Here is a 27838-nt window from a genome sequence, read left to right as displayed (position 1 = left end):
AGGGTACTAGATGTTTTGATATACGAAGGGGGGACAGACCTTCCCCCTTACCTGCATTTTTTTTAATGCCACCGTTTTCGATCTTTAATGAATGATTCATTGAAAAAATCTTTCTCTCACCTCTTTCAATCATTAGTTCTTTTCAGGACCCCTAAGTTCCTGATTTTTTTTTTCTTAAAACCCATTCTGATCTATTCGATTCTCAATTAATTGATGATTTCAGTTAATCAATGTACCAAAAATCAAGTCGAGTCACATAAATTAAATTTATTTTATTAATAAATCGAAAAGTCTATGATTAAGAATTTCTGAAGTTGTTTTGTTTAAAACAGTTCTGGCATTAAAGCTCTTCTCAGAATTTTTGGGGCTTTAAGTGAGATGAGGGTATTTTTTTTAGAATTTTTCCAAAAATTCTATAATTTTGAGAAATTAATACGGCGTTTTGTTTTTGACCGATAGCCAATGGTCATATTATTCTTGAGGCATTGGAGCTTTTTTAAACGGAATTGCCAAGAGTTATCAGTTGCTCCCGTAAACTCTCAAAAGACCGCAAAACAACATGGGTTTTCCAAAGATCAATGGATGCTATTGGCCATTGCTTCCCATTCATGAACTCTCGTAATCTGCTCTCCGTTTGCTTTTGATATCTCACTATGGGATCTCTCACTGATCTCATATGATGAGTTCGTGGTTGTGCTGCTTCGTCGTGGATGCCGTTAAAAATTCATTTATATTAAACTCGATCTCAGCAATGCGTTAGTCAGTTGAGCTTTTGCTCTGGTCGTGTACGCACAGAATTTCGCTAGCGATACGGTTGAGGAAAAAAAACGAAAAGACGCCACCTCGGGGTGTTCTAAACCAGTGTGTTGCCCATATACATAGAAATAATATCCTGCAGTTTCTTTTTAGTGAAACTGTGCTAGGATTTTAAATACTTTGTTTCTTTCGTAAAAAGAAAAGTTGAAAAACCTAATTTTATTTGGATAAGTTTAAAGAAAAAGTGAGTGTTCACATAAAAAAATTAAAAAAAAAAACAAAAAAATATTAAAAAAAAAATTAAAACAATGATGTAAAGAATTTCAAATATTTTAATCTTGAAACGTTTTGATTAGCTACATGTGTTATCATTACCCAATTTTACTGATAGTAAAATTAAAGCACAGAATATTCAATGATTAGTGATTCCGAGTATTACATATTCAATTGTTTACGTCAATTTCCCATTAACGGATTTCGAAATAACAACACAAAATTATAAAAAAATCATTAAAGTGGAAAATAAGTGGTAAAAACGTCAAAGAAATTAAGAAAAATATTGAGATGGCCTTTTGGGGATGAGTATTTGAAAAAATTTCTAATTTTTTGAAATAGTGAAAAAAGTTTTAACTGTAACGAGATTTTGTAGCTGTGAAGGTACCTATAAGTGGGTAGTTGGGGGTATTTTAATCTATTTAGTAATTTCGAATCCAAAGAAATTACGGCAACAAGATCCAACCAGTGCTTTCAGTATTGATGATTTTTCCTTAGTTTCATCTTTTCTATTTCATCAATAGAGTAAGCAGTCTAAAGGAATGTCCTGTAGAAATGTTTTTTTTTTAATAAAATAAAATTTAAGTTTAAATTAAATTTAGCAAATTCAAGTAATTGAAGAGAAAATATAATAAGGATTTTAAAATAAATTTAATAAATATATATTTTTTTAATTTTTAAAAATACTTTTTTTTTAATTTAAATAATTTGCTTTAAAAAACAAAAATTTTTTTTGATTAAATGATAAATTTAATTTTTTTTAATAATTTTTTTTTTTATTTTATTTAATTGTTTTGTTAATTTTGCTAGTTTTTCCTTTAAGAATATATATTTGTTTTATTAAATATTTAAATTTTTTTTGTCTTAAAATATTAAAGAATTTAAAATTAATCAATTAACTTAAAATTTTTTTTAATGCAAATAAAGCTTGCTTTAACATATTAAAATTGCTAAAAGCGTTTTAAAAATACCCTTCTTTTAAAATTAAAAAAAAAAAATAATTTTGTCAAAATATTTTAAATTAAATTTTTTACTATTTTTGAATACGCATTTAAAAATATTTTTTTTACAACGAACTTTGGGTAAAAAAAAATTATTTGAAAATATTTTTATTTAAAAATCAACTTATCTTCATCTTTCAATTTAAACACAAAATGACAAAAGAAGAAATAAAAGAAAACAATATAAAGTAAATAAATAAATAAAATAAAATAAAATAAAATAAAATAAAATAAAATAAAGTAAAATAAAATAAAATAAAGTAAAATAAAATAAAATAAAATAAAATAAAATAAAATAAAACAAAATAAAATAAAATAAAATAAAATAAAATAAAATAAAATAAAATAAAATAAAATAAAATAAAATAAAATAAAATAAAATAAAATAAAATAAAATAAAATAAAATAAAATAAAATAAAATAAAATAAAATAAAATAAAATAAAATAAAATAAAATAAAATAAAATAAAATAAAATAAAATAAAATAAAATAAAATAAAATAAAATAAAATAAAATAAAATAAAATAAAATAAAATAAAATAAAATAAAATAAAATAAAATAAAATAAAATAAAATAAAATAAAATAAAATAAAATAAAATAAAATAAAATAAAATAAAATAAAATAAAATAAAATAAAATAAAATAAAATAAAATAAAATAAAATAAAATAAAGTAAAATAAAATTAAATAAAGTAAAATAAAATAAAATAAAAAAAAATAAAATAAAATAAAATAAAATAAAATAAAACAAAATAAAATAAAATAAAATAAAATAAAATAAAATAAAATAAAATAAAATAAAATAAAAAAAATATATAATATAGGCAGAGTCCGGCCGGGATTCGAACCTGGGCACACGGAGCCACAGACAAAGCCGTTGCTGTTTTCTAGCGTTCGAAGCCATACGACTTCCAAAATATGCACAGAGTCATGTGTACCACGGAAGTCGTGTATTTGTCGCAGAAAAAAGTCTGTCATTACACAAAAACACATGCACTGGGAAAAAGTACAGCTGATAACAAGGTTGTCGAGCGTGGTTAATGTGGTAATTGTATCATAAAGGCGTTTTCGCAATAAAAACAATTGAAAAACAACATACCAATGCATGGCCCTCGAAGCCATCGCACTCAATAGGGTTGAAAAGTCTTCTAACCAAAGACAAAACGCGTCCCATAGTGGTTGGTGTGAGTTGCGATCCCTGGCTTTCCTTTTTCATTTGCAAAGAAAATTTCCGATCATTGAGCTCGTCTCGAAAGAGAAACAAACAAAAATTCTAAAATTTAATGATCCTCGTCCAAACAGGCAAACATAAAAAACTAGAATATAAAATAAAATATAATTAAGTAAGAAAAAATTGGACTAAATTAAAAAAAAAAAAAACAAAATAAAATAAAAACATGTAAGTGCGTCTTATGTTCGGCCGGTCCGAATCTTGGGTACCCACCACCAAGATACAAAATAATTTTAGTTGAAGGGCACAATATTATTCTACATACCAAACTTCTGTCGAACCAGCAAAAATTAAAGCTTTTAAGAACCGAACAAGGATTATCGATAGACCGGTTTACATGGGAGCAATATCAGGTTACAGGCCGATTTGGACCATATTAGGCACAGTTGTTAGGAGTCATAACGGAACACTATGTGCAAAATTTCAGCCAAATCAAATGAAAATTGTGGCTTGTAAGGGCTCAAGAAGTCAAATCGGGAGATAGGTTTATATGGGAGCTATATCATGTTCTTAATCGATTTGGACAGTACTTGGCACAGTTGTTAGGAGTCATAACGGAATACTATGTTAAAAATTTCAGCGAAATCGGACAAAAATTGCAGCTTTCAGGGCCTCACGAAGCCAAATATGGAGATAGGTTTATATGGGAACTATATCATGTTTTTGACTGATTTGGACCGTACTTAACACAGTTGTTGGAAGTCGTAACAAAACAACACATGCAAAATTTCTGCCGAATTGAATGAAAATTGCGGCTTGTAAGGGTTCAAAAAATCAAATTGGGAGATCGGTTTATATGGGAGCTATATCAGGTTGTAGACCGATTTGGGCCGCACTTGGCACAGTTTTTAGGAGTCATAACGGAACACTATGTTCAAAATTTCAGCCAGGTCGGATGAAAATTGCGGCTTCCGGGAGCTCAAAAAGTCAAATCAGGAGATCGGTTTATATGGGAGCTATATCAGGTTGTAGACCGATTTGGACCGTACTTGTCACAGTTGTTGGAAGTCCTAACAGAACATTATGTGCAAAATTTCAACCAAATCGGACAAAAATTGCGGCTTCCAGGGGCTTAAGAAGCCAAATCGGGAGGTCGGTTTATATGCGAGCTATATTCAAATCTGGAACGATATGACCCATTTGCAATCTCCAACGATCCACATCAATATTAAGTATCTGTGCAAAATTTCAAGCGGCTTGCTTTACGCGTTCGACCGCTATCGTGATTTCGGCAGACAGACGGACATGACTAAATCAACTCAGAGGGTCTTAGACCAATATGGTGGGATGTCGAAGGGATTAATACAACTCACTGTATTATATTTCAACGAAATCTTATAGTAAATGCGCCTTTTATGGGCCCAATACCTTAAATCGTGAGATCGGTCTTTATGGCAGCTATATCCAAATCTTAACCGTTTTGGTCCAAGTTGCAGAATGATGTGGAATGACCCAAAACAACCCACTGTCCCAAAACCTTAAATCGAGAGATCGGTCTATATGGCAACTATATCCAAATCTGGACCGATGTGAGGCAAATTAAAGAAAGATGTTGAGGGGCTTAACACAACTCACTGTCCCAAATTTCAGTAAAATCGGATAATAAATGTGGCTTTTATGGGCCTAAGACCCTAAATCGGCGGATCGGTCTATATGATAGCTATATGCAAATCTGGACCGATCTGGGCCAAATAGGATAGCGAAGGGCCTTAACCAACTTACTGTCCCAAATTTCGGCAGAATCGGATAATAAATGTGGCTTTTATGGGCCTAAGACCCTAAATCGTCAGATCGGTCTATATGGGGGCTATATCAAGATATAGTCCAATATCGCCCATCTTCGAACTTAACCTGCATTTGGACAAGAAAAAAGAATCTGTGAAAAGTTTTAGCTCAATATTTCTATTTTTAAAGACTTCAGTTCAATATCTCCGTTTTTAAAGACTGTAGCGTACTTTCAACAGACAGACATACGGGCGGACAGATACTTGCGCCTCTTTGAGGCTCAATAAGTCAGTTTGGGCGATCGGTTTATATAGGAGAAAACTTTCAGTGCGAAATTTCAGCCAAATCAGGTTGTAGTTGAACTTCTATATGCTCAAGAAGTCAAATCTGAAGATCAGTTTATATGGTAGCTAAATCAGGTTATAAACTAAATAAGACCATACTCAGCACAGTTGCTGAAAATCTAAAAAAAAAGCTTTGTGCAAAATTTCAGCCAAATTGGATAAAAATTGCAGCCTCTAGAGGCTTAAGGAGTCAAGATCTGAGATCGGTTTGTATGGCATCTATATCAGGTTATGAACCCATTCGGACCTTTCTTGACACGGTTAGTGAAAGTCAAAACAAAACACCTCAAATTGGATAGAAAGTGCGCCCTCTATAGGCTCACAAAGTCAAGATGTGAGATCGGTTTATATGGCTATCAGGTTATTAACCGATTTGGACCATTTTTGACATAGTTATTGAAAGTCAAAATACAACACCTCATGCGAAACCGTCTAACGAGAGAAACATTCCTGATCTCAGGCGTGCCTGTATAACTCTAGTCTGACCTAAAGGGTCATGTAGATGGTGAATAAAAAGCAATTTAAATGTTACTTATAATGTAGACTATATTTATACCCTACACCACTACTGCGGTACAGGGTATTATAACTTTGTGCATTTGTTTGTTAGACCCCGAAGGAAGATATATAGACCCATTGATAAGTATACCGATTGACTCACTTTCTGTTTCGATTTAGCTATGGCTGTCTGTCCGTCCGTCTGTCTGTCCGTCTGTGCATGTTAATTTGTTTACAAAGTACAGTTCACAATTATCGACCGATCGTTTTAAAATTTGGTACACGCATGTTCTTTTGGCCTAGAGACGAAACCTATTGAAAAAAATCGGTTCAGATTTTGATATAGCTCCCATATATATGTTCGTCCGATTTTAGCTAATATTGCAATAATGTGGTGATTTGTTAACCGATTCTGTCGAAATTTGGTAGAAACAATTTTCTTATGACTCTTGATATTACTGTTGAATTTCATGGAAATCGGTTCAGATTTAGATATAGCTGCCATATATATATATATCGCACGATTTGCAATACTAAAGCCATTGCAAGCGCATTTATTGACCAATCTTGCCAAAATTTTGTGCAACGCGTTCCTCAACGACTACCACAAGACCTAAGAAGTTTGGTCGAAATCGGTTCAGATTTGGATATAGCTCCGAATCATCTAAAATTTTGTACAACGCGTTCCTCAACGACTACCACAAGACCTGAGAAGTTTGGTCGAAATCGGTTCAGATTTGGATATAGATCCGAATCATCCGATTTTGACAAATATTACAATAATGTGGTCGTTTGTTAACCGATGCTGTCGAAATTTGAAAGAAAGAATTTTCTCTCGACTCTGGTGAATTGACTGGTGAATTTCATAGAAATCGGTTCAGTCGGTTATATCGCCTGATTTTCACTCCTGGAGCCACTGCAAGCTCATTTATTGATCAACCCATCTGAAAACATCTGCCGAAGTTCGTCAAAATTGGTTCAAAATTAGATATAGCTTCCTTTTTGTACGTATAAGGTAGGGTATAATAGAGTCGTCGCCGACGGACTTTTGCCTTTCCTTAATGGTTACTAGATCGGGGAGAGAACTTTGATATGGGGAGATTATGTTATGGGGATTGAGATTATACAAGTGGAAAAAGTTTTGTTCAGTTCGTTTCTTTTTAAAAATTAAAAAAAACACCTTAGGTTGGAAGTAGCAAGGAGTTTTTGCGACTTCTTTACAATATGATAACCTATCTTGCCATTGCATTTGTGACATGCGTTATAATCTTAAAAAAGTAATTATTTTATTCAATTATAACAAAATGTATGACTCAAATCTTAATGTGGTTTGAGGTTTTGTGAATACTTTTGGACATTAGACAATAAAGCTGTGTTAAATATGCCATATGCTCGCATGACACATTTTTAACTAATAAATGTTGTAATTTTTAAAAATAAAACACTTTCATCAAAATAAAAATAATATTGTGGACATTATTATATGAAGGTCAAGTTTGGTTATGATATTTCATATTTTTATACCCACCATCATGGGATAGCGGGTATATTTATTTAGTCATTCCGTTTCCAATGCATTGAAATATTCATTTGCGGCTCTAGAAAGTGCATATATTTCGGATCATCATAAAAAGAAGTTTTAACAAAGTCCGTATGTCTGTCCGTCTGTTTGTCGGTCTGGCCATCCATGTCGTCAGTTTGAATCACGCTACAGTCTTTAAAAATTTAAATATTGAGCTGGAATTCGGCATAGATCCGTATTTCTTCCATACGCAGGTTAAGTTTTTGAAAGGGCCAAATAGGACTGTATTTGGATCAGTATGGCTATTCGACCCGTCAGTTCTAATCACGCTACAGTCTTTTAAAGATTAGACATTAAGCTGAAATCTCGCATAGACCGGTAATTCTTCCATATGCAGGTTAAGTTCTTGAATGGGCTAAATCGGACTGTACATGGATATAGATGCCATATAGACCGATCTGCCGATTTAGGGTCTTAAGCCTAAAAAAGCCGTATCCTAACCCGATTTTGTTGAAAGGGCCAAGACATCCTACCTGAATATGATGTATATCGGGTCATATTTGCATACAGCTACCGATTTAGGTTCTAAAGCTTATAATAGGAGCATTTATTACCCGATTTCCCTGAAAATTTTTACAGAGAGCTTTATAAGTTCCATCGATATGCAACCAGGTTTATATCGGGCCATATATACATATCTCTGCCACATAAACCGATCTGCCTATTTGGGGTCTTAAGTCCATAGCAGGCTCACTTATTATCCAAATTCGCTGAAATTTGCGACAGTGAGGTTTATTAGGCTCGTCAATATCCGTACAAAACATGGTCAAGATCCAAACATAATTAAATATAGTTGCCATATAAACCAAACTGGTGATTTGGGGTCTTAGGTACATAACAGCCGCATTTCTTATTCGATTTTTAAGACTCCCAACATTAGTACCGAATATGATCAAGATCGTGCTATATTCAGATATAGCTGCCCTACGGACCGAACTTCCTCTTTATGGTCTAAAGTCCATAAAAGCATTGCATTGCATTTATTACCCCATTTCGCTGAAATTTGAAACAGTTGAGTTGCTTTAAGACTTCTGACATCCGAATTTGGACCGATCTGGGCTAAAGTGAGGAAGGCTGTCGAAGGGCCTAACACAACTCACTGTCCGATAAATGCGCCTTTTGTGAGCCCAAGGCCTTAAATCGAGAGATCGGTCTATATGGCAGTTATATCCAAATCTGGACCGATCTGAGCCAAATTATTGAAAGTTGTCGAAGGGCCTTACACAACTAACTGTCCAAGATTTCGGCGAAATCGGACAGTAAATGCTCCTTTTATGGGCCCAAAACCTTAAAACGAGAGATCGGGCTATATGGCAGGCTTAACCAAATCTGGACCGATCGGGACCAAGAAGTCCCAAATGGCTTTTATGGGCCTAAGAAAAGTGCGCCCTAAAGTGGCTCAAGAAATAAAATTAGGAGATCTATTTATATGGGAGCTATATCAGGCTATATGTTAAAGGTCATACAAGAAGTGGTTATTCAAAATTTCAGCTAAATCAGATGAGAATTGCTCCCTCGAGAGGCTCAAGAAGTATAATCGGGAGATCGGTTTTGTTGGAGCTATATCAGGTTGTGAACCGATTTGGACCATACTTGGCGCAGTTATTGAGGGTCAAACCAAAACACTTCATGCATAATTTCAGCCAAATCGGATAATAACTGCGCCCTCTAGAGGCTCGCGAAGTCAAGATCCTAGATCGAGTTATATGGGAGCTATATAAGGTTATAAACCGATTCAGGCCATACCTTTCTCAGTTGTTGGGAGTCGAAATAAAACACTTTTTGCAAAATTTCAGACAAATCGGGTAGTAATTGCGCCCTCTAGCGGCTAAAGAAGTCAAGATCCGAGATAGGTTTATATGAGGAGCTATATCAGGTTATGAACCGATTCAGGTCATACCGAGCACAGTTGTTGGAAGTCGAAATAATTTGGACATAATATTGCAAAATTTCAGCCAAATCGGGTAATAATTGCGCCCTCTAGAGGCTCACGAAGTCAGGATCCGAGATCGGGTTATGTGAGCACCTATGTCAGATTATTAACCGATTAAGACCATACCGAGCACAGTTGTTGGAAATCGAAATAAAACATTTGTTGCAAAATTTTATCCAAATCGGGTAATAATTGCAGCCCCTATCGGCTCAAGAAGTTAAGCTCCGATATAGGTTTATATGTGGAGCTATATCAGGTTATAAACCGATTTAGATCATACCTGGTTCAGTTGTTGAAAGTTAAAATAAAATACTTGTTGCAAAATTTCAGCCAAATCGGCCAATAATTGCGCCCTCTAGAGGCTCAAGAAGTTAAGATCCGAAATCGGTTTGTGTGGGAGCTATATCAGGTTATGAACCAATTTAGACCATACTTAGCACAGTTGTTAAAAGACAAAATAAAACATTTCGTGCAAAATTTCAGCCAACCGGGTAGTAATTGAGCCCTCTAGAGGGTCAAGAAATCCAAAATCGGTTGTAAGGGAGCTATATCAGGTTATGCACCGATTTAGACCATACTTGACTCAGTTGTTGAAAGTCAAAACAAAACACTTGTCACAAAATTTCAGCCAAATTGGGCTCTCTAGTGGCTCAAGAATTCAAGATCCGAAATCGGTTTATATGGGAGCTATATCAGGTTTTGAATCGCCTTGGACCATACTTGGCTCAGTTGTTGGAAGTCAAAATACAAAATAAATACAAAACTTTTCGCAAAATTTCAGCCAAATTGGCCAATAATGGCGCCCTCTAGAGGCTCAAGAAGTTAAGATCCGAAATCGGTTTATATGGTAGCTATATCAGGTTGTGGCACCGTAGCGCAGAGTTTAGGATGTCCGCCTATGAAGCTAAACGCCTGGGTTCGAATCCTGGCGAGACCAACGGAAAAAAATTTTCAGCGGTGGTTTTTCCTTCCTAATGCTGTCATCATTTGTGAGGTACTATGCCATGTAAAACTTCTCTCCAAAGAATTGTCGCACTGCGGCACGCCGTTCGGACTCGGCTATGAAAAGGAGGCCCCTTATCACTGAACTTAAACTTGAATCGGACAGCACTCATTGATATGTTAAAAGTTTGCCCTTGGTCCTTAGTGAAATGTTAAAGGGCAAAATTTGCATTAAAACCTATGTGGAGGGTTTAAAAATCCTTTACTTGTGAACGCCCCATTAAAAATTTTGCTTTTTAATAAATCTTAATCATCTCCCTCTCACCCTTTACTTTTGTACACATGTTTTAATTAAACTTTATTTTAATGAAGCTGAAATATGGAATTCTATTATTTAAGGGGTCTTTACACATGATGATTTTTTAAAAACGTTTTGCATTTAACTCCCAATTTATTCCACAGTGATGAAACATATTTTAAATCGTTATAACTTTATGCAAGTAATTGAGATAATTAAAAATTTATTTAAACAAGTAAATGGTTGCTGAGTTCGGCCGGGCCGAATCTTGGTAACACATCACCATGGATTCTGCTAAAATATGGGAGCCCCACTGGTTATAGACCGAATTGGACCATACTTTGCGTAGTTGTTGAAAGTCATAACAGAACACTATGGTATGGTCCAAATCGGTCTTTAACCTGGTATAGCTCCCATATAAACCGATCACTGGATTATCCTTGTTCGGTTTCTAAAAGCTTGAATTGTTGCTGGTTTGACAGAAGACAGAATAATTATGCCCTTTAACTAAAATTATTTTGTATAAATTTTTAACAGAATCCATGGTGGTGAGTTCCCAAGATTCGGCCCGGCCACACATAACACGCTTTTACTTGTCTTATTCTCAAAAAGTTTTCATAATTTTAATTGTAGTTTCTTCACGTGTGAATGACCCATTAAAATTCAATGCCAAGCATTGCTCTACATCCGTTTCCTTTTTTGTCCTTCATTGCTGCATCATAACTGTGTCATAATTTTTCTATATATATGAGCACACATTTTCAAATTTAATTTCATTTTAATCTATCTTCCAGTAGTAAAGCATCATTTCTATTTGCGTTCTGCTTTGAAGCCAAGCTAAAATCCTCATTTTTTCCATTGATAAGCATAGCACAAATTCTTTAATAATTTTTTCGTTTTTTTTTGCTTCATAGAAATATTTTTTTTATAATTAAAATTTAATACATTTACACAAACATAAGAATATTAAAAATAATATTAAAATTCCGAATAAAAAGAATTATCAGCATATTGGAAAAAATCGCACTGTAGAGTTCAAAAGGTGTTCTTGGAATTAAAGGCAAACACACAACGGTATGTAGAAAAAAAAACGATTTTTGAGCAACAAAAAAAAGTGAATAAATCTGGAAAAAATGTCATGAGATTAGCAAGAGAGACATGGACAAAATAATTGGGGTGATATCCGGTGAAGCAAAAAAAAAAAAAAAAAATTGAAATTTTCTATATATAAAAAATATCCGTTGTCATGCTTGCATCTTAGGTTGAAAACCAAGAGAGGCAAATTTTTTCTGTTATTTTTTTTTTTTTTTTTGGAATTTTAAGTGTGTTTCCAGAGGCAGCTGTTGCCTTCCATAAATAAAATAAAGTTTTAATTCATTTTATAGGAGAAAAATGCCAAAACTTTTAGAAGACGTCGAAATTGATGTATTTTTAAGAAGGCCATTAATTTTTATAGCCACCACCATAGGATGGAGGCATATTAACCTAGTCATTCCCTTTGTAACACATCGAAATATTGAACTGCGACCCCATAAAGTATATATATTCTGGATCGTCGCGACATTCTGATTCGATCTAGCCATGTCCGTCTGTCGAAATCACGATAGAGGTCGAACGTGTTAAGCTAGACGCTTAAAATTTTGCTCAGATACTTGACTTCGATGTAGGTTGTTAGGGATTGCAAACGGGCCATATCGGTTAAGATTTGGATATAGCTCCCATATAAACCGATCTCCCGATTTACCTTCTTGAGCCCCTGGAGGCCGCAATTTTTGTCCGATTTGAAATTTTGCACATGGTGCGCTGTTATGACTTTCAACAACTGAGCCAAGAACGGTCCGAATCGGTCTATAACCTGATATATCCCCCATATAAACCGATCTTCCTTTATGACTTCTTGAGTCCTTACAAGCCGCAATTTTCATCCGATTAGTCTGAAATTTTGCACATAGTGTTCCCTTATGACTTCCGTAGTACGGTTCAAATTGGTCTGTAACCTGTTATACCCGATCTCCTGATTTGACTTCTTGAGCTCCTGGAAGCCGCAATTTTTGTCCGATTTGGCTGAAATTTTAAATATTGTGTTCTGTTATCACTTTCAACAACTGTGCCAATTAATGTCCAAATCGTTCGATAATCTGATATAGCTCCCATATAAACCGATCTCCCGATTTGACTTCTTGAGCGACTGGAAGCGCAATTTTTGCCCGATTTGGCTGAAATTTTGCATGTAGTCTTCCGTTGTGACTTTCAATGAGTGTGCCAAGTATGGTCCGAATCGGTGTATAACCTTTTATAGCTCCAATATAAACCGATCTCCCGGTTTGAGATCGAGTTTGCCAAGTACGGTCGAAATCGGTCAAGAATCTGATATAGCTTCCATATAAACCTAACTCCCGATTTAATTTCTTGAGCCCCTGGAATCCTTAATTTTCATCCGATTTGACTGAAATTTTGCACATAGTGTTCTCTTATGGTTTTCACCAACTGTGTCAAGTACGATCCGAAACGGTCTGTAACCTGTTATAGTGTTCTGGTATGACTTCCAATAAATGTACCAAGTGCGGTTCAAATCGGTTTATAACCAGATATACCTCACATATTTTAGCTTGTGGGTTCTCAAGAATCGGCCCGGCGAAACTTATCACGCTTTTACTTGTTATACTTGGCACTGTACCTGTTATCGTTTCTGTTATTGCATCTTTACCGTAACTGTTGTTAAATCCATTTCCTTGCCTACCATCATTACCGTATCTGCCACTTGAATTAGAGTAACCCTTATTCACTGTGAATATGCCTGTGCTGTCTAGTATAATTTTATTTTATTTTTATGTTAGGTTAGGTTGGGTAAGAGTTTAGTGCATTTTTGATATCACAGTAGTGACAGACAATGACCTCTGGTGGGAACCGAACCCACGATCTACGCTCTTGTAATCTCAGCACGCTATCAACTCGGCAACAGGGAGCCTTTTTATACCCACCACCATAGGATAGGGGGTATATTCATTTGGTCATTCCGTTTGCAACACATCGAAAATTCTATTTCCGACCCTACAAAGTAAATATATTTCGGATCGTCGTAAAATTCTAGGACGATTTAACGATGTCCGTGTGTCTGTCCGTCTGTTTGTCTATCCGTCTGTCCGTCCGTCTGCTGTAATCACTCTAGAGCCTTCGAAAATTGAGTTATTGAGCTGAAATTTGGCACACATACGTCTTTTCGATGCACGCAGGATAAGTTCTTGAACGGGTCAAATCGGACCATATTTGGATATAGCTGCTACATAGACCGATTTTCCGATAAAGGGTCTAATGCCCATAAAAACTTTATTCTTCATCCGATTTTTCTGAAATTTGAAACAGTGTGTAGTTAAAGGCTTCCCGATAACTGACCCATATATGGTTCAGATCGGATTATATTTAGATATAGCTCTCTCTCATATAGACCGATCTCCCGATAAAGGCTCTGAAGACCATAAAAGCTTTATTTATTATCCGATTTCGCTGAAATTTCAAACTGTGGGTTATTTTAAGCCTTCCGACATCTAACCCAATTATGGTTCAGATCGGACTATGTATAGATATAGCTACCATATAGACCGATCTTCCGATAAAGGCTCTGAAGACCATTAAAGCTTTATTTGAAATTTAAAACAGTGAGTTATTTTAAGCCTACCAACATCTGACCTAAATATGGATTAGATTGGTTCATATTTAGATATAGACCGATCTCCCGATAAAGGGTCTGAAACCCATAAAAGCTTTATTTATTAGCCGATTTCGCTGAAATTTGAAACTGTGGGTTATTTTAAGCCTCCTCATACCCGACCTAAGTATGGTTCAGATCGGACTATGTTTAGATATAATTGCCATATAGACCGATCTGCCGATAAGCGGTCTGAAGCCAATAAAAGCTTTATTTATGACCCGATTTCCCTGAAATTTGAAACAGTGAGTAGGTTAAGACCTACCAACTTCCGACCTAAATATGGTTCAGATCGAACTACATTTAGATATATCTGTCATAGAGACCGATCTGCCGGTAAGGGGATTGAAGCCCATAAAAGCTTTGTTAATTACCAGATTTTGCTGAAATTTTAAACAGTGAGTTTTTCTGAGCGTCACAATATCCGACTTTAATATGGTTCAGATCGGTTTATAATTGGATATATCTGCCAAACAGATAAATATTTTGTTCTACAAAATTGAATAGTGACATATACATTGGAACGCTTAAAATCCGTGCCGAATTTGGGTGCTTAAGTTATCCGATTTTTACCGGATTGTGACGAAATGGGATTTACATATATGCCCGAGGTGGTGGGTATCCAAAGTTCGGCCCGGCAGAACTTAATACCTTTTTACTTGTTTATTTTATTTGTTTTCATTTTATTTAACCTTATATTCTCAATCAGGATAATCCATTATTCATACTTCGAATACTGATTACTTTTTCTTATGAGTGCATTTATTTTCTGGACATAAACTTATTGAAATCATTTATTATTTTATTTATTATCTTGAGTTCAAATGCCAATGAAACTTGCATCCGCTAATTTATCTAGCTTTATCTAGCAAAGAAACATATTTATAGGCAAGGCCTTATGAAATAGTTGCCAATAAATAATAACATCTTCCCCATATTGAGATAATAGTCATGTTTATGTGTACATTTTTATTTAAATCAATAATATTTGAAAAACTTCTCAGGTTGACTAATGGACATGTTTAGAAAAGGCAACATACAGATAGTACATATGTGTATGTAAAAATGCATATAAAACATTTTCCATGTCGTCTGTAGTGTTGCTGCAAAGATTGATGATTTCAATTTAATGGTGGTGGGGGTGGTGGTGGAGGAGAAGTGTAGCACACAAAACCGCCCGCTTCTGCTGCATGCCACCGAGATTTCTAAACAAAATTTTATTTTTATTGACTTTGGGGGGCACATAAGCTGCCAGCGAGTGACTGACACTTTCCATGAGATCTTTTCTTAAAATAAAAATAGCAACCAAAAAGGAAAAATAGCATCAGCAAACAAAAAATAAAACTATAAAATGAAATTCAAATGAATTAGAAAAACAAAAAGCAAGCAAACAAAAAAAGTCAACCCACCACTGTCAAATCAAATCAAATGACACATTCATGCTACACTGCAGAGTGCAGCAATGATGACAGCATCCCCAAGTCCATGTCTGGCTGTAGTGCATTTAATAGCTACCCGCTGATTTTAAAGTGTGCATGCGGTGAATTAGTCTAGCCCACTGAAGAAACCACACCAGCCCCAGAGGTGATATTGCATTCACCGTATGAGGCATTAGAAAAACACACACACACACACACATTTAGCAACACATAAGGAATAATGATGAGCATGTGTGCGGAATGGGGTGTCAGGAGGCTTGGGAAATTTTGGAATGAGTTTAAAAGAAAAACATTTTGTGTAAAAAGGGGAAGTGATGAAACTTTTCGTTTAGTTTACAGCAAATTGTTAACATTAAGTTTAAGGCAATTTCAAATCGGTTGAAACAAACGGAAATGATGTTGGGAGTCACTTAAAGTTTTAATTTGTGGTGGCATTGAAGGGTAAAAAAAAAAAAAATAAAGCACTTCATAATAGATTTCGTTTTATGGTATATAGGCTAAAAATGCTATAAAAATAAAATTAAATTTAATTAAAAAAATAAAATAAAATAAAAGAAAATACAATAAAATAAAAGAAAATACAATAAAATAAAATAAAATAAAATGAAATAAAATAAAATAAAATAAATTAAAACAAAAAATAAAATAAAATATAATAAAATAAAATAAAATAAAATAAAATAAAAAAAATAATATAAAATAAAATAAATTAAAATAAAATGAAATAAAATAAAAAATAAAATAAAATAAAATAAACTAAAATAAAATAAAATAAATTAAAATAAAATGAAATAAAATAAAAAATAAAATAAAATAAGATAAAATAAATTAAAATAAAATAAAATAAAATAAAATAAAAGAAATTAAAATAAAATAAAATAAAATAAAAAAAATAAAAAATATAAAATAATATAAAATAAAATATAATGAAATAAAATAAAATAAAATATAATGAAATAAAATAAAATAAAATAATGAATAAAATAAAATAAAATAAAATAAAATAAAATAAAATAAAATAAAATAAAATAAAATAAAATAAAATAAAATAAAATAAAATAAAATAAAATAAAATAAAATAAAATAAAATAAAATAAAATAAAATAAAATAAAATAAAATAAAATAAAATAAAATAAAATAAAATAAAATAAAATAAAATAAAATTAAATTAAATTAAATAAAATTAAATAAAATAAAATTAAATAAAATAAAATATAATGAAATAAAATAAAATAAAATAAAATAAAATAAAATAAAATAAAATAAAATAAAATAAAATAAAATAAAATAAAATAAAATAAAATAAAATAAAATAAAATAAAATGGTTTCCCAAAAAGGAATTGCGGATTTTTTAAAAGAAAGTAAATTCATTTTTAATAAAACTTAAAATGAACTTTAATCAAATATACTTTTTTTACACTTTTTTTTCTTAAGCAAGCTAAAAGTAACAGCTGATAAATGACAGAAGAAAGAATGCAATTACAGAGTCACAAACTGTGAAAAAATTTGTCAACGCCGACTATATGAAAAATCCGCAATTACTTTTTGGGCAACCCAATAGAATAAAATAAAATAAATTTGAACGAAATCGGTCTATACGGCAGTTATACTGAAATATTAACGGATCTTATCCATACTCTGTAGTAATGTCGAAGAATCTAATGCAACTCATTGTGCATAATTTTAGCGAAATCTGTTAATAAATTCACCTTTTATGGGCCTAAAACCTGAAATCGGCTGATCGGTATATATTCCAGCTATACCCAAATCTGAACCGATCCTGGCCGTATTCAACATGGATGTCGAGGAGCTTAACTCGCTATGCTCAATATCAGCAAAATCGGACAATAAATGCAACTTTTATGGACGCAAGACTTTAAATCGATGGATTGGTCTATATGGCAGCTATATACTAATCTGGACAGATCTAGGTCAAATAAAACAGAGATATCGAGGGCTCTAACATAATTCACTGAACCAAATTTCAGCGAAATCAGACCATAAATGCGACTTCTATGGCCACAAGACCTTAAATCGAGAGATCGGTCTATATGGCAGCTATATGGAAATCTGAAGCAATCTAAGGAAAATTAAACCGGAATGTCAAGGGGCCTAACTTAACTCACTATCCCAAATTTCAGCACCATCGGATAATAATAGCGGCTTTTATGGTCTTAAGACCCTTTATCGGCAGTTCGATCTATATGGCAGATATCGCAGATATAGGTCTGATATCGGGACACTTAAAACAACCCTTTGTCTCAAGTTTCAGCAAAATCGAGTAATTAATGCAGATTTTATGTGCTTTAGACCTTTTATCGGCAGATCAGTTTATATGATCTCTATATCTAAATACAGACCGATCTGAAGCATATTTAGGTCTGGTATCGGGACGCCTAATACAACTCTTTGTTTGAAATTCCAGTGAAATCAGGGTTTAAACAACTCACTGTTTCAAATTTCAGCTAAATCGGGAAATAAATAAAGCTTTTATGAGTTCGATATGGCACGTTCAGAAACTTAACTTGCGTGCAGCAAAAAGATGTATCTGTGCCAAATTTCAGCTCAATATCTCAATTTTTGAAGACTGTAGAGTGATTTATAATCACTTCACCATAGACGGGCGGACAGACAAAATTTTACGCAAATCGGATGAGGCTTCCAAGGGCTCAAGAAGTCAAATCCGGAGATCGCTTTATATGAGGGCTGTGTCTGTTTATAGACCGATTCTGATCATACTTGGCATGTATGTTGGAAATCATAACTCATATCTTTGTTCCAAATTTCAGCCAAATCGGATGAAAATTGAGGCTTCTAAGGGCTCAAGACGTCAAATCCGGGGATCGGTTTATATGGGGGCTATATCTGCTTAATGGCCGATTCGGATAATGCATGGCATGGATGTTGAAAGTTATAACGCAAGTCTTTGTTCCAAAATTCAGCCAAATCGGATGAAAATTGAGGCTTCTGTGGGCTGAAGAGGTCAAATCCGGTGATCGGTTTATATGGGGCCTATATCGGTTTATTGACCGATTCGAGTCATACTTGACACGGATGTTGGAAGTTGATGTTGGAAATCAGACGAAAATTGAGGCTTCTAAGGGCTCAAGAAGTCAAATCCGGGGATTGGTTTATATGGGGGTTATATCTGTTTATAGACCGATTCCGATCATTCTTGCCTTGGATATTGGAAATCATAACTCAAGTCTTTGCTCTTTGTTGAAATTGAGGTTTCTAAGGGTTCAAGAAATCAAATCCGGGGATCGCATTTCTTGAGCCCTTAGAGGGCGCAGTTGTTATCTGATTCGGCTGAAATTTTGCGCAACGACTTCCCTTATAATCTTCAACCTACGCCCCAAAAATGGTTTGAATCGTTACAGATTCTGCTATAGGTCCCATATAAACCGATCTCCCGATTATATTTCTTGAGCCTATATAGCGCTACCCTGAAATTTTGCAGCATGACTTCTACTATGCTCTTCATCATTAAAATTATGTGTAGCCCGAATAGGTCGTAACCTGGTAGACCTTCAATAGCATAGCAATTCTTATTCATTATCCCTTTTTTTGGCTATATAAAAGATACCGGGCAAAGAATTTATCAAATGCTATATATAGTGGAGGGTATATAAGATTCTACCCGCCCGAATACAAAATTCTTTGCATCCAAAAGAGGTTTTTTATCATAACCCCATACTCATCTTGTTTCTTCTTTCTTTTGTTTCCCTTGCAGCTATCCAGAGTTCAAACACACATACTCAAGATGAGAGGCTTTTGCCTTTTACTAGTGCTAGTGGCCTTGGTGCCATGGGGTACCAGCTACAGTTATGGTAGAGCTAACTCATATGGTGGTGCTGGTTCCTATGGCTCGGGATCATATGCACAATACGGTTCCGGAGGTTATGGTTCGAGTTCCTATGGCTCAGGTTCTTATGGCAGCGGTGGTGCTACAGCAGGCTCTTATGGTAGCGCTGGCGCTACGGCAGGTTCTTATGGCAGCGCTGGTTCATATGGCAGCAATGCCGCCTATACCTCCAGCCAATCTGCCTCATCAGCCACCTCAGGCTCTTCCACCTCATATGCAGGTTGTTGTAGTCTAAATGCTTGGGCTCAACAATATTTGACAGAGGTACGAGAGTTTGCAGGACGTTTGAGGCAAGAGTATAGCGCCATGTCTTCGGGCACTGGGCATGGTTACAGTACCACCTATACTCCTTGGTCAGGTGAGAGGAATGATGATGAAAACTTTTACTAGAACTTTTGGTATTAACTCTTTTCCTTTATTTAGAAAACATTATCAGCTTGACGGGCAAGACCTCCGGAGAATTGGATGCCATTTGCCGCCTTCAAAGCGAGGAATTGGTTAGGGATATGCGCAATGGTGTCATCAACTACCAATTGGTGTCGCAACCCAGTTTCTTTGATTGGAAATCCGCTGAGGTACTTTCCCGCTTCTATGTGGTGGATAATGGCCAACAACAAACATTGGATTTGGGAAGCTTCCCCACCGGTGATCTCACCAATTTCGATAATGTCAAGACCTATAATTTCCCCACCGAAGTGAAGGTGATCGATGGCAAGACCTATGTGGTGCACAAGAATGTTACGGAGGCCCACAAGACCACCGGCACCGGAACCTTTGACAATCCCTATGTGACAGTGGTAAAGAGAAATCGCACCATCATAACCTCCAATGCCACACCTGTGGGTAGTTATGGCACCTCGAATATGGGCTATACCAACACAGGTTATAACACCGGCTCCACGGGTTATGTTCCTGGTGGCTCCAGCACCACAGTGACACGCAAGAAGACTGTCTATGATTGGGCAAATCAAAATATGGAACCCACTGTGGTGGGCTATCGTCCCACAGTGAATTTGGAATACAATTGGGGAGCGGAAAATCAACATTCAGCTGCCATGTCGGGACGTGGACCTGTGCATATACCTGTAGATACCGGCAGTTTTGGCCAGGATGTGGAACACTTTAATGTGGGCTCTTATCAGCCGGGTTCATATACTCCCGGTTCCACGGTGACCGTGCAACGTTTCAACAAGACCATTATCAAGGATAACTCGGGCACTCATATCTCGGGTTCGGAGAGCCACAAGAAGTGGGTGGATGGCAAATTGGTGTACGACACAGAACGTCCCTTCGGCGAATGGTCGGTGCCTCGCGATGAGGACTGGAAGCGGGAGGAGCGTGAACGTTTCTTCTGGTTCTTGACTTCGGGCAATACCACCCCCCAGAGTTTGGAGGCTTGGCAACGCCAGCAGGAAGATCGCCTTTTGGCCTTGGCCCAACGCTATCACACCACCATAGAGGAGATCTATGAATTCCATCGCACCGAACTGAAACGCTATCAAAATCTCTTGGCCCAATACAATGCCCAGACCAATGATGCCACCAACTGGAAGCGCATGGAACGAGGACGTTTGGATTGGCTTATACACCAGAACAGTGTGACCCGTGATGAATTGGAGCGCTGGCAAAGGGAGAATGCCGAAAAATTGGCCACATTGGCCCGTCAATATCGCATTACGGTGGAGGAGTTGAAGAATTGGCAAGTGGAGGAATTGGATCGTCTGTATGTCTACTTCAATGACCAGAATCATTCCATGATCAACATACCCAGTGACAATTTGATACGCAACACCGAGCAGGCCCGCTTGGAGGAGTTGATTCGTCAACACAATGCCACCATTGATCAGCTGCAGAATTCCATTAAAATGGATCAGGCCAAGCTGAAGGACATCTCGCAGATCTACAAGGGCAATGTGCAGGAGATGGAAAAATGGCTGAAGGAAGAGCTGGCCCGCTTGGGAGGCATTATCACCGAGACACGCGATGAAATGACCCGCATTACCGAATGGCAAAAGTCGGAGAGAACGCGCCTGGAGAACATAGTGAAAATGCATCAGGGCTCCATTGGCGACATCGATGGTCAAATGGCCAAGGATCGTGTGTATTTGCAAAATCTGGCCAACAAATATCATGTCAGTATAGAGGAACTGGAGAAATGGCAGAAACAGGAATTGGAGCGCTTGCAAAGCCAGAGCCAAATGCAAATCGAGCAAGGCATCAAGGAATGGCAACTGAGGGAGCGCGAAAATCTCAAAAAGTTGATAGTGCGCAATGATCTGACCATTGAGGAGTTCCAGACCCAGATCATCAATGATCGCCAGCGTTTGGAGAATTTGGCACGCACCTATAATGTACAGGTCAAGGAGATAGAGGCTTGGCTGAAGCGAGAAATGAGCGAGCTGAAGAATGAGGGATTCCTTACGGAGGTCAAAAAGGAATTGGAGGAATGGCAGAAGAAGGAAAGAGAGCGTCTGCTGTTGATTGTCAGGCAAAGTGATGCCACCGTGCAGGATTTGGAATTGAAAATCAAGACGGATCAGAGTCATTTGAATCAATTGGCTGCCAAATATAATCTGGAGGTGAGTTGAGGATACCTAAAAAATAAAACCGACAAAAAATTCATTCAAGGCATAGATCACCCCACCATCCATTTAGTAACATATTACCTTGTCTCTCTCTCTCTCTCTCTCTTTCTTGCTGCCTTCTTTGTTTCTCATTATGCCTATTATGTCGTTTCCAGGTCACCGAAGTCCAGGAATGGCTTAAAAAAGAACTGATGCGTCTTCAATCCCAGGGCCTCATCAAGGTCGAGGACCTGCAGGAATGGCAAAAGGCCGAACGCGATCAAATCATACAGCTGGTGCAAAGCAATCGCCTGACCATTGAGGAATTCGAGCAGAAACTTTTGAATGATCGCCGCAAGTTGGCCGATTTGGCCCGCACCTATAATGTGCAGATCTCGGAGATCGAAATGTGGATCAAGAAAGAAGGGGAGCGTTTGCAAAGCATGGGTCTCTTGCAAATCCAGGAGCAATTGAACAACTGGCAGACCATTGAAAGGGAGCGCATTTTGCAATTGATACAACAGAACAATTATTCGATCAAGGAGCTGGAGGATAGAATCAAGAAGGACCAAACCCATTTGTATGCCACCGCCAATCAGCATCAGGTGCGTGTGGAGGAAATAGAGGAATGGATTAAGAAGGAAATCAAACGCTTGCAGGAAGAAGGTTTGCTGGAAATCGAGAAACTCAAGACCTGGCAAATGGAATGGCGTGGCAATCTCACCAATATGGTCAAGGAACGTGACTTCACGGTGGAGGAATTCCACAAATGGCTTATGCAGGATCGCAAACGCTTGGAGGCCTTGGCCATGCAACACAATGTGCAAATCGAAGAGATCGAGCAATGGGTCAAGAACGAGGAGCAACGTTTCATCAGCATGGGTCTCTTGAAGCCCAACGAGAAGCTGACCAACTGGCAGGAGGTGGAGAGACGTTATCTGGAACGCATTACCCAAGAGCAGTACCACTCCACCGAGCAACTGGAGCAGAGGCTGAGGCAGGATCGCGAATTGCTGGAGAAATTGGCCAGGGAATATCAGGTACAGGTGGTGGAGATAGAGGCCTGGATGAAGAAGGAGTTGGCCCGACTGCGTGACGAAGGCCAATTGCAAATTGACAATCTGACCTCCTGGCAAATTGCCGAGAAGGAACGTTTGGAGCGCTTGCTGAAGCAAAACAAAAACTGGTCTGTCGAAGAATTCGAGTCTGTGCTCAAGCAGGATAGGGAGCACATGCAAAATACCGCCTTCCAATATCATGTCTCCGTCGAAGAGATTGAGAAATGGATACAAGGCGAAGTCAATCGCCTGCAGCAACAGGGCAAGCTGAACATAGAGAAGATGACCCAATGGCAAAAGGATCAATACCAGCGCATCATGAACTTGCTGCAGCAGCAGTCCAGCATCACTGTGGAGGAGTTTGAGACCAAAATACAAAAGGATCGCCTCTTCCTCATGAATCTGGCCAAGCAATACAATGTCAATGTCAACGAAGTGGAGACCTATGTGAAGAAGGTCATCACCGATCTGCAGGAGAAGGGCAAATTCGAATTGGAACAGCTCAAGGGCTGGCAATTGGCCGAGCGTGACTACATCAAGAATCTGATCATACAGTACAAAAACTCCCTGAGCACCGAGGAGTATGAGAACAAGTTGCGCAACGACCGCGAGCATCTCAAGCAATTGTCCGATTACTATCAGGTCAGTGTGCGTGAAATCGAGGAATGGATGATACGCGAATTGCAGAGACTGCGCAAAGACTCTGCCGATCAGATCGCCAAACTCTCGGCCTGGCAATTGACCGAGTTGGAGCGTTTGAAGCAATTGATCAAGGAGAACAATCGCCTGAACTATGTGCAGTTTGAGGTGGAGCTAAAGAAGCAGCATGATCATCTGCAGCAATTGTCGCAGCAATACTCGGTGAGCGTGGAGGAGGTGGAGCAATGGCTGCGTGAGCAGTTGCTGAACCTTAAGACCACTGGCGAGATACAGGTGGAGAGCCTTACCAAATGGCAAGAGGATGAGCAGAAGAAATTGATAGCCTTGTGCCTGCAGCAACAGCGTGAGCTCTCCATAGAGGAATTCGAAAGGCAATTGGCCAAGGACAGGGCGCGCATTGAAAAACTGGCCATGGAATACAATCTGAGTGTGGAGCAAATCGAGAAATGGATGCGCGATGAACTGAAACGCCTTAAGGATTCCGGCCTGGTGCAGGTGGAGCAGCTCAGCTATTGGCAGAAGATAGAACGCGAGCGCCTGCAGGATTGGCTGAAGCAACAGAACAACATAGCCACCGCCGAAGAGCTGGAGGCCTTCATACGTCGCGACAAGGAACGTTTGGAACGCATTGCCCAGGACTATCATGTCACCGTGGAGCAAATTGAAAAGTGGGTGGAGCAAGAGGGTGCTCGCCTGCAAATTTTGGGCAAGGTTGCGGGACCGGGAAATTATACCTACATCTACCATAAGACCTGGAATAGCACCCAACCCATAAGCGGCGGCGGCGGCCACTGGGAGATGAACCACAACAACCAGGAGGTGTGGCAAGAGCAAACCAAGGCCCATCTGTTGGCCCTGGCCCAGGTTAATCCCATGAGCTGGCAAAGATTCGAGGAGTATTTGCGTGAACAAAGGCCCACCTTTGAGCAATTTGCCCGTCAATACAACATCACCATAGAGGAGATCGAAACTTACCTGCGGCTTGTGGCCCAAGATCTGACCAAGCAAGGCTACATACATGGCAAGGTTACGGTGGAGGAGTGGGAGACCGTGGAATACAACTATCTGCAACAGCTTTTGAATGAACGCATGAGGAAGCAGCAGCAATGGTCCATTGAGGAGCTGGAACGCCAGCTGATGAATGATCGTGCCCGCCTGGAACGCCTGGCCCAGCAGTATCGCATCAATGTGGAGCAAATCATCAACTGGTACCGCTTGGAATTGCAAAAACTTTTGCAGCAAAGGAAAATAGTCACCGAAAATCTCACCGAATGGCAGAGGGACCAGAAGAATCGCATTTATCTGCTGACACGTCAAAGGCCACAGCAGACCTATGAGCAATGGGAAATGGAGTTGTTGCGCGACACCACCACCCTCAACCGCATTTGTGATCAATACCATGTGACCATTGAGGAGGTTGAAATATGGATACGCAATGAATTGCTTCGCCTGGTCGATTTGGGTCTCATCCATCGTGGCGGCGGAGGCAGCCAAACCACTTACACCAGAAATTGGCAGGATGAGGAGCGTAAACGCCTGAGGGCCATTGCCAGTGAGATTTCCATTACTGAGGAGGAGTTTTTGGAATTCATAGCCTCCGATGATGCCTTCCAGCAGCAATTGGTGCGCCTCTATGGCTGCACTCTGGAGGAGTTGGTGCCCTTCCAAAATGTCCAGATAGGCATAATGAATCGTGAGGGCTTGCTGGATCGCACCCAGTTGCTGAAGGTTGAACCCTGGCAGAGGAACGAACGCGATCGTTTGTATAACTTCATCAAGGACAAGAGTTACACCCTGGAGAATCTGAAGAATTGGCAAAAGCAAGAGATGCTCTTCACCGAATTGGCTGCCCGTTATGGCATCACCACCCAGACCCTTAAGGAATGGCAACTCAAAGAATTTGAGCGTCTTCAGCACTTGGCTCTCTACTATCAAATGAATTTGAATCAATTGCAGGATTTCCGTGACAAGGAATTGCGTTACATCACCTATGTCATGCACAAGAAAATGTCCAGTGCCGAGGAGCAGGCCAGATGGGCCACCATTGAGAACAGTCGCCTGGTTGTATTGCAACGCAAATCGAAATTGTCGGGCGAACAATTGAAACAATGGCGTCGTACTTTGTATTTGGTGGCTCAAGCCCGCTTGCCCTTTAGCTATGCGGGCACAGAAATTCCCACAAATCCCTCGGGCTATAGGCCCTTGATCAGCAAGGATCGTGGAGATCAACCACCCAATGCCTATGAGGAACATGTGGACATTGATGAGCCTGGCGTAGCAGGCAAGGATCCTTTGTATCCCCCTCCCCCAGCCATGTTGGTAGAATCCACAACCTATCAGCCTGGCAGCTACGGCGGCCATGGTGGTGCCATGATGGGAGGTTCCTCCACACGTTATACCAAAAAGGAATATGAATACACCCAACCTGCCTCAGGTGGTGGCAGCTATGGTGGCCACTATAGCTCTTCCTATGGGGGAGCCATGCAAGCAGATGCTGCCGCCGAGGAAGATATGGGCCAACATCATCAGGAGGAAGATTTTGGCCAACAACATGTGGAGGTGGAGGATTTGACGGGCACTTTTGTGCCAGCGCATCAGGGTCAGCGAACCCATTATCATCAGCAGCACTCCAGCATGGCACATAGTGAGAAGCAATTGATGGCCGAACCTGCAGAGGTCAGTTAAAAAGAAATTTTTATAAAGAAAAAAATTAATCAAAAATTTTTTTTCCTTTTTTCATTGCAGCAAATTGAGGTCCAAGCTGAAACCGAAAAACCCGGCTTCTTTGCCAACATCAAGCAAAAGATCTTTGGTTAACTGCCCTTACAACTCTCTAACTGTTTTATTGTAATCATTTTTTCAGAAATACTCATTTCAATTTCTATTCTCGAACAAATGCCATTTTAATTTTTTCCTTAATTTTCTTTAAACTAAATTTAAGCTCGATATGTTTGTTTTCCCTAATATTGTTTATTTTTTTGTTAGTTTTTTTTTTGTTTTTAATTTAATTTTACGAAAAATAATTAAAATTACTTAAATTTAATATTAACATTTTAGCACTAGTCAGTAAGAGATGAATCAAAGAAATAATTATATGATAATCTTTTGTAAAAAAAAAAGAAATAGGAAACAAAATTAAAAAAATATATAATAAATAAATGAAAAGAAAATGAAGTAAAAGAACTAGAATTTTTGGGGTTTTTCATAAAAATGCAAGGTAAGGCAGCTATATCCAAACATGATCCTTTCCTCTAAGGGCTCAAGAAGTACACTCGGTAGATTGGTTTATATGGGAACTATATCAGATTTAAATTTCAGCTAAATCGGGTAATAATTGCGCCCTCTAGCGGGTCAGGAAGTCAAGATCTGAGATCGGATTATCTGAGAGCTATATCAGGTTAAGAAACGATTTGAGCCGTACGTGGCAAATTTGTTAATAGTCTAACTAAAATACTTCACGAACGAACGAACGAAACATTTTGTGCAAATTTCAGCCAAATCGGATAGTTATTGCGCCCTCTAGCAGCCCAAGAAGTCAAGATCCGAAATCAGTTTATATGGAGGCTACATGAGGTTATGAAACGATTTGGAACATATTTGGTGCAATTGTTGATGGTCAAACCAAAACACTTTTTGGAATATTTTGCCAAATCGGATAATAATTGCGTAGCCATACATAGCACATTTGTTGATAATCTAACTAAAACACTTCATTCAAAATTTAAGCCAATACGCCCTCTACAGGCTCAGGTAATCAAGATCCGAGATCGGATTATATAAGACCTATATCGAGTTATGAAACGATTTGAGCCATACTTGGCACAGTTTTTGATAGCCTACACACAAAAGACTTCATTAAAAATTTTAGCCAAATCGGATAATTATTGCGCCCTCTAGCGGCACAAGAAGTCAAGATTCGAAATGATGTTATATGGGAGCTATATCAGGTCAAAACCCG

General features: G+C 37.6%; 1 protein-coding gene across 1 annotated transcript; it reads left to right on the top strand.

Annotated features, from left to right (window-relative positions):
* Positions 1-762: 762 nt before the first annotated feature.
* LOC106083195 (tiggrin) lies at positions 763-26909 on the top strand. The gene is made up of 5 exons (XM_013246078.2): positions 763-1000; positions 19467-19956; positions 20022-22177; positions 22339-26556; positions 26626-26909. Exons 2-5 carry the CDS (start codon positions 19497-19499, stop codon positions 26695-26697), a joined length of 6906 nt encoding a protein of 2301 aa, XP_013101532.2. The 5' UTR covers positions 763-1000; positions 19467-19496; the 3' UTR covers positions 26698-26909.
* Positions 26910-27838: the final 929 nt, after the last annotated feature.

Source organism: Stomoxys calcitrans, chromosome 3 (assembly GCF_963082655.1).
Source record: "Stomoxys calcitrans chromosome 3, idStoCalc2.1, whole genome shotgun sequence".
In the NCBI taxonomy this organism is placed as follows: Eukaryota; Metazoa; Arthropoda; class Insecta; order Diptera; family Muscidae; genus Stomoxys; species Stomoxys calcitrans.
This window is presented reverse-complemented; position numbering and strand designations above follow the sequence as displayed.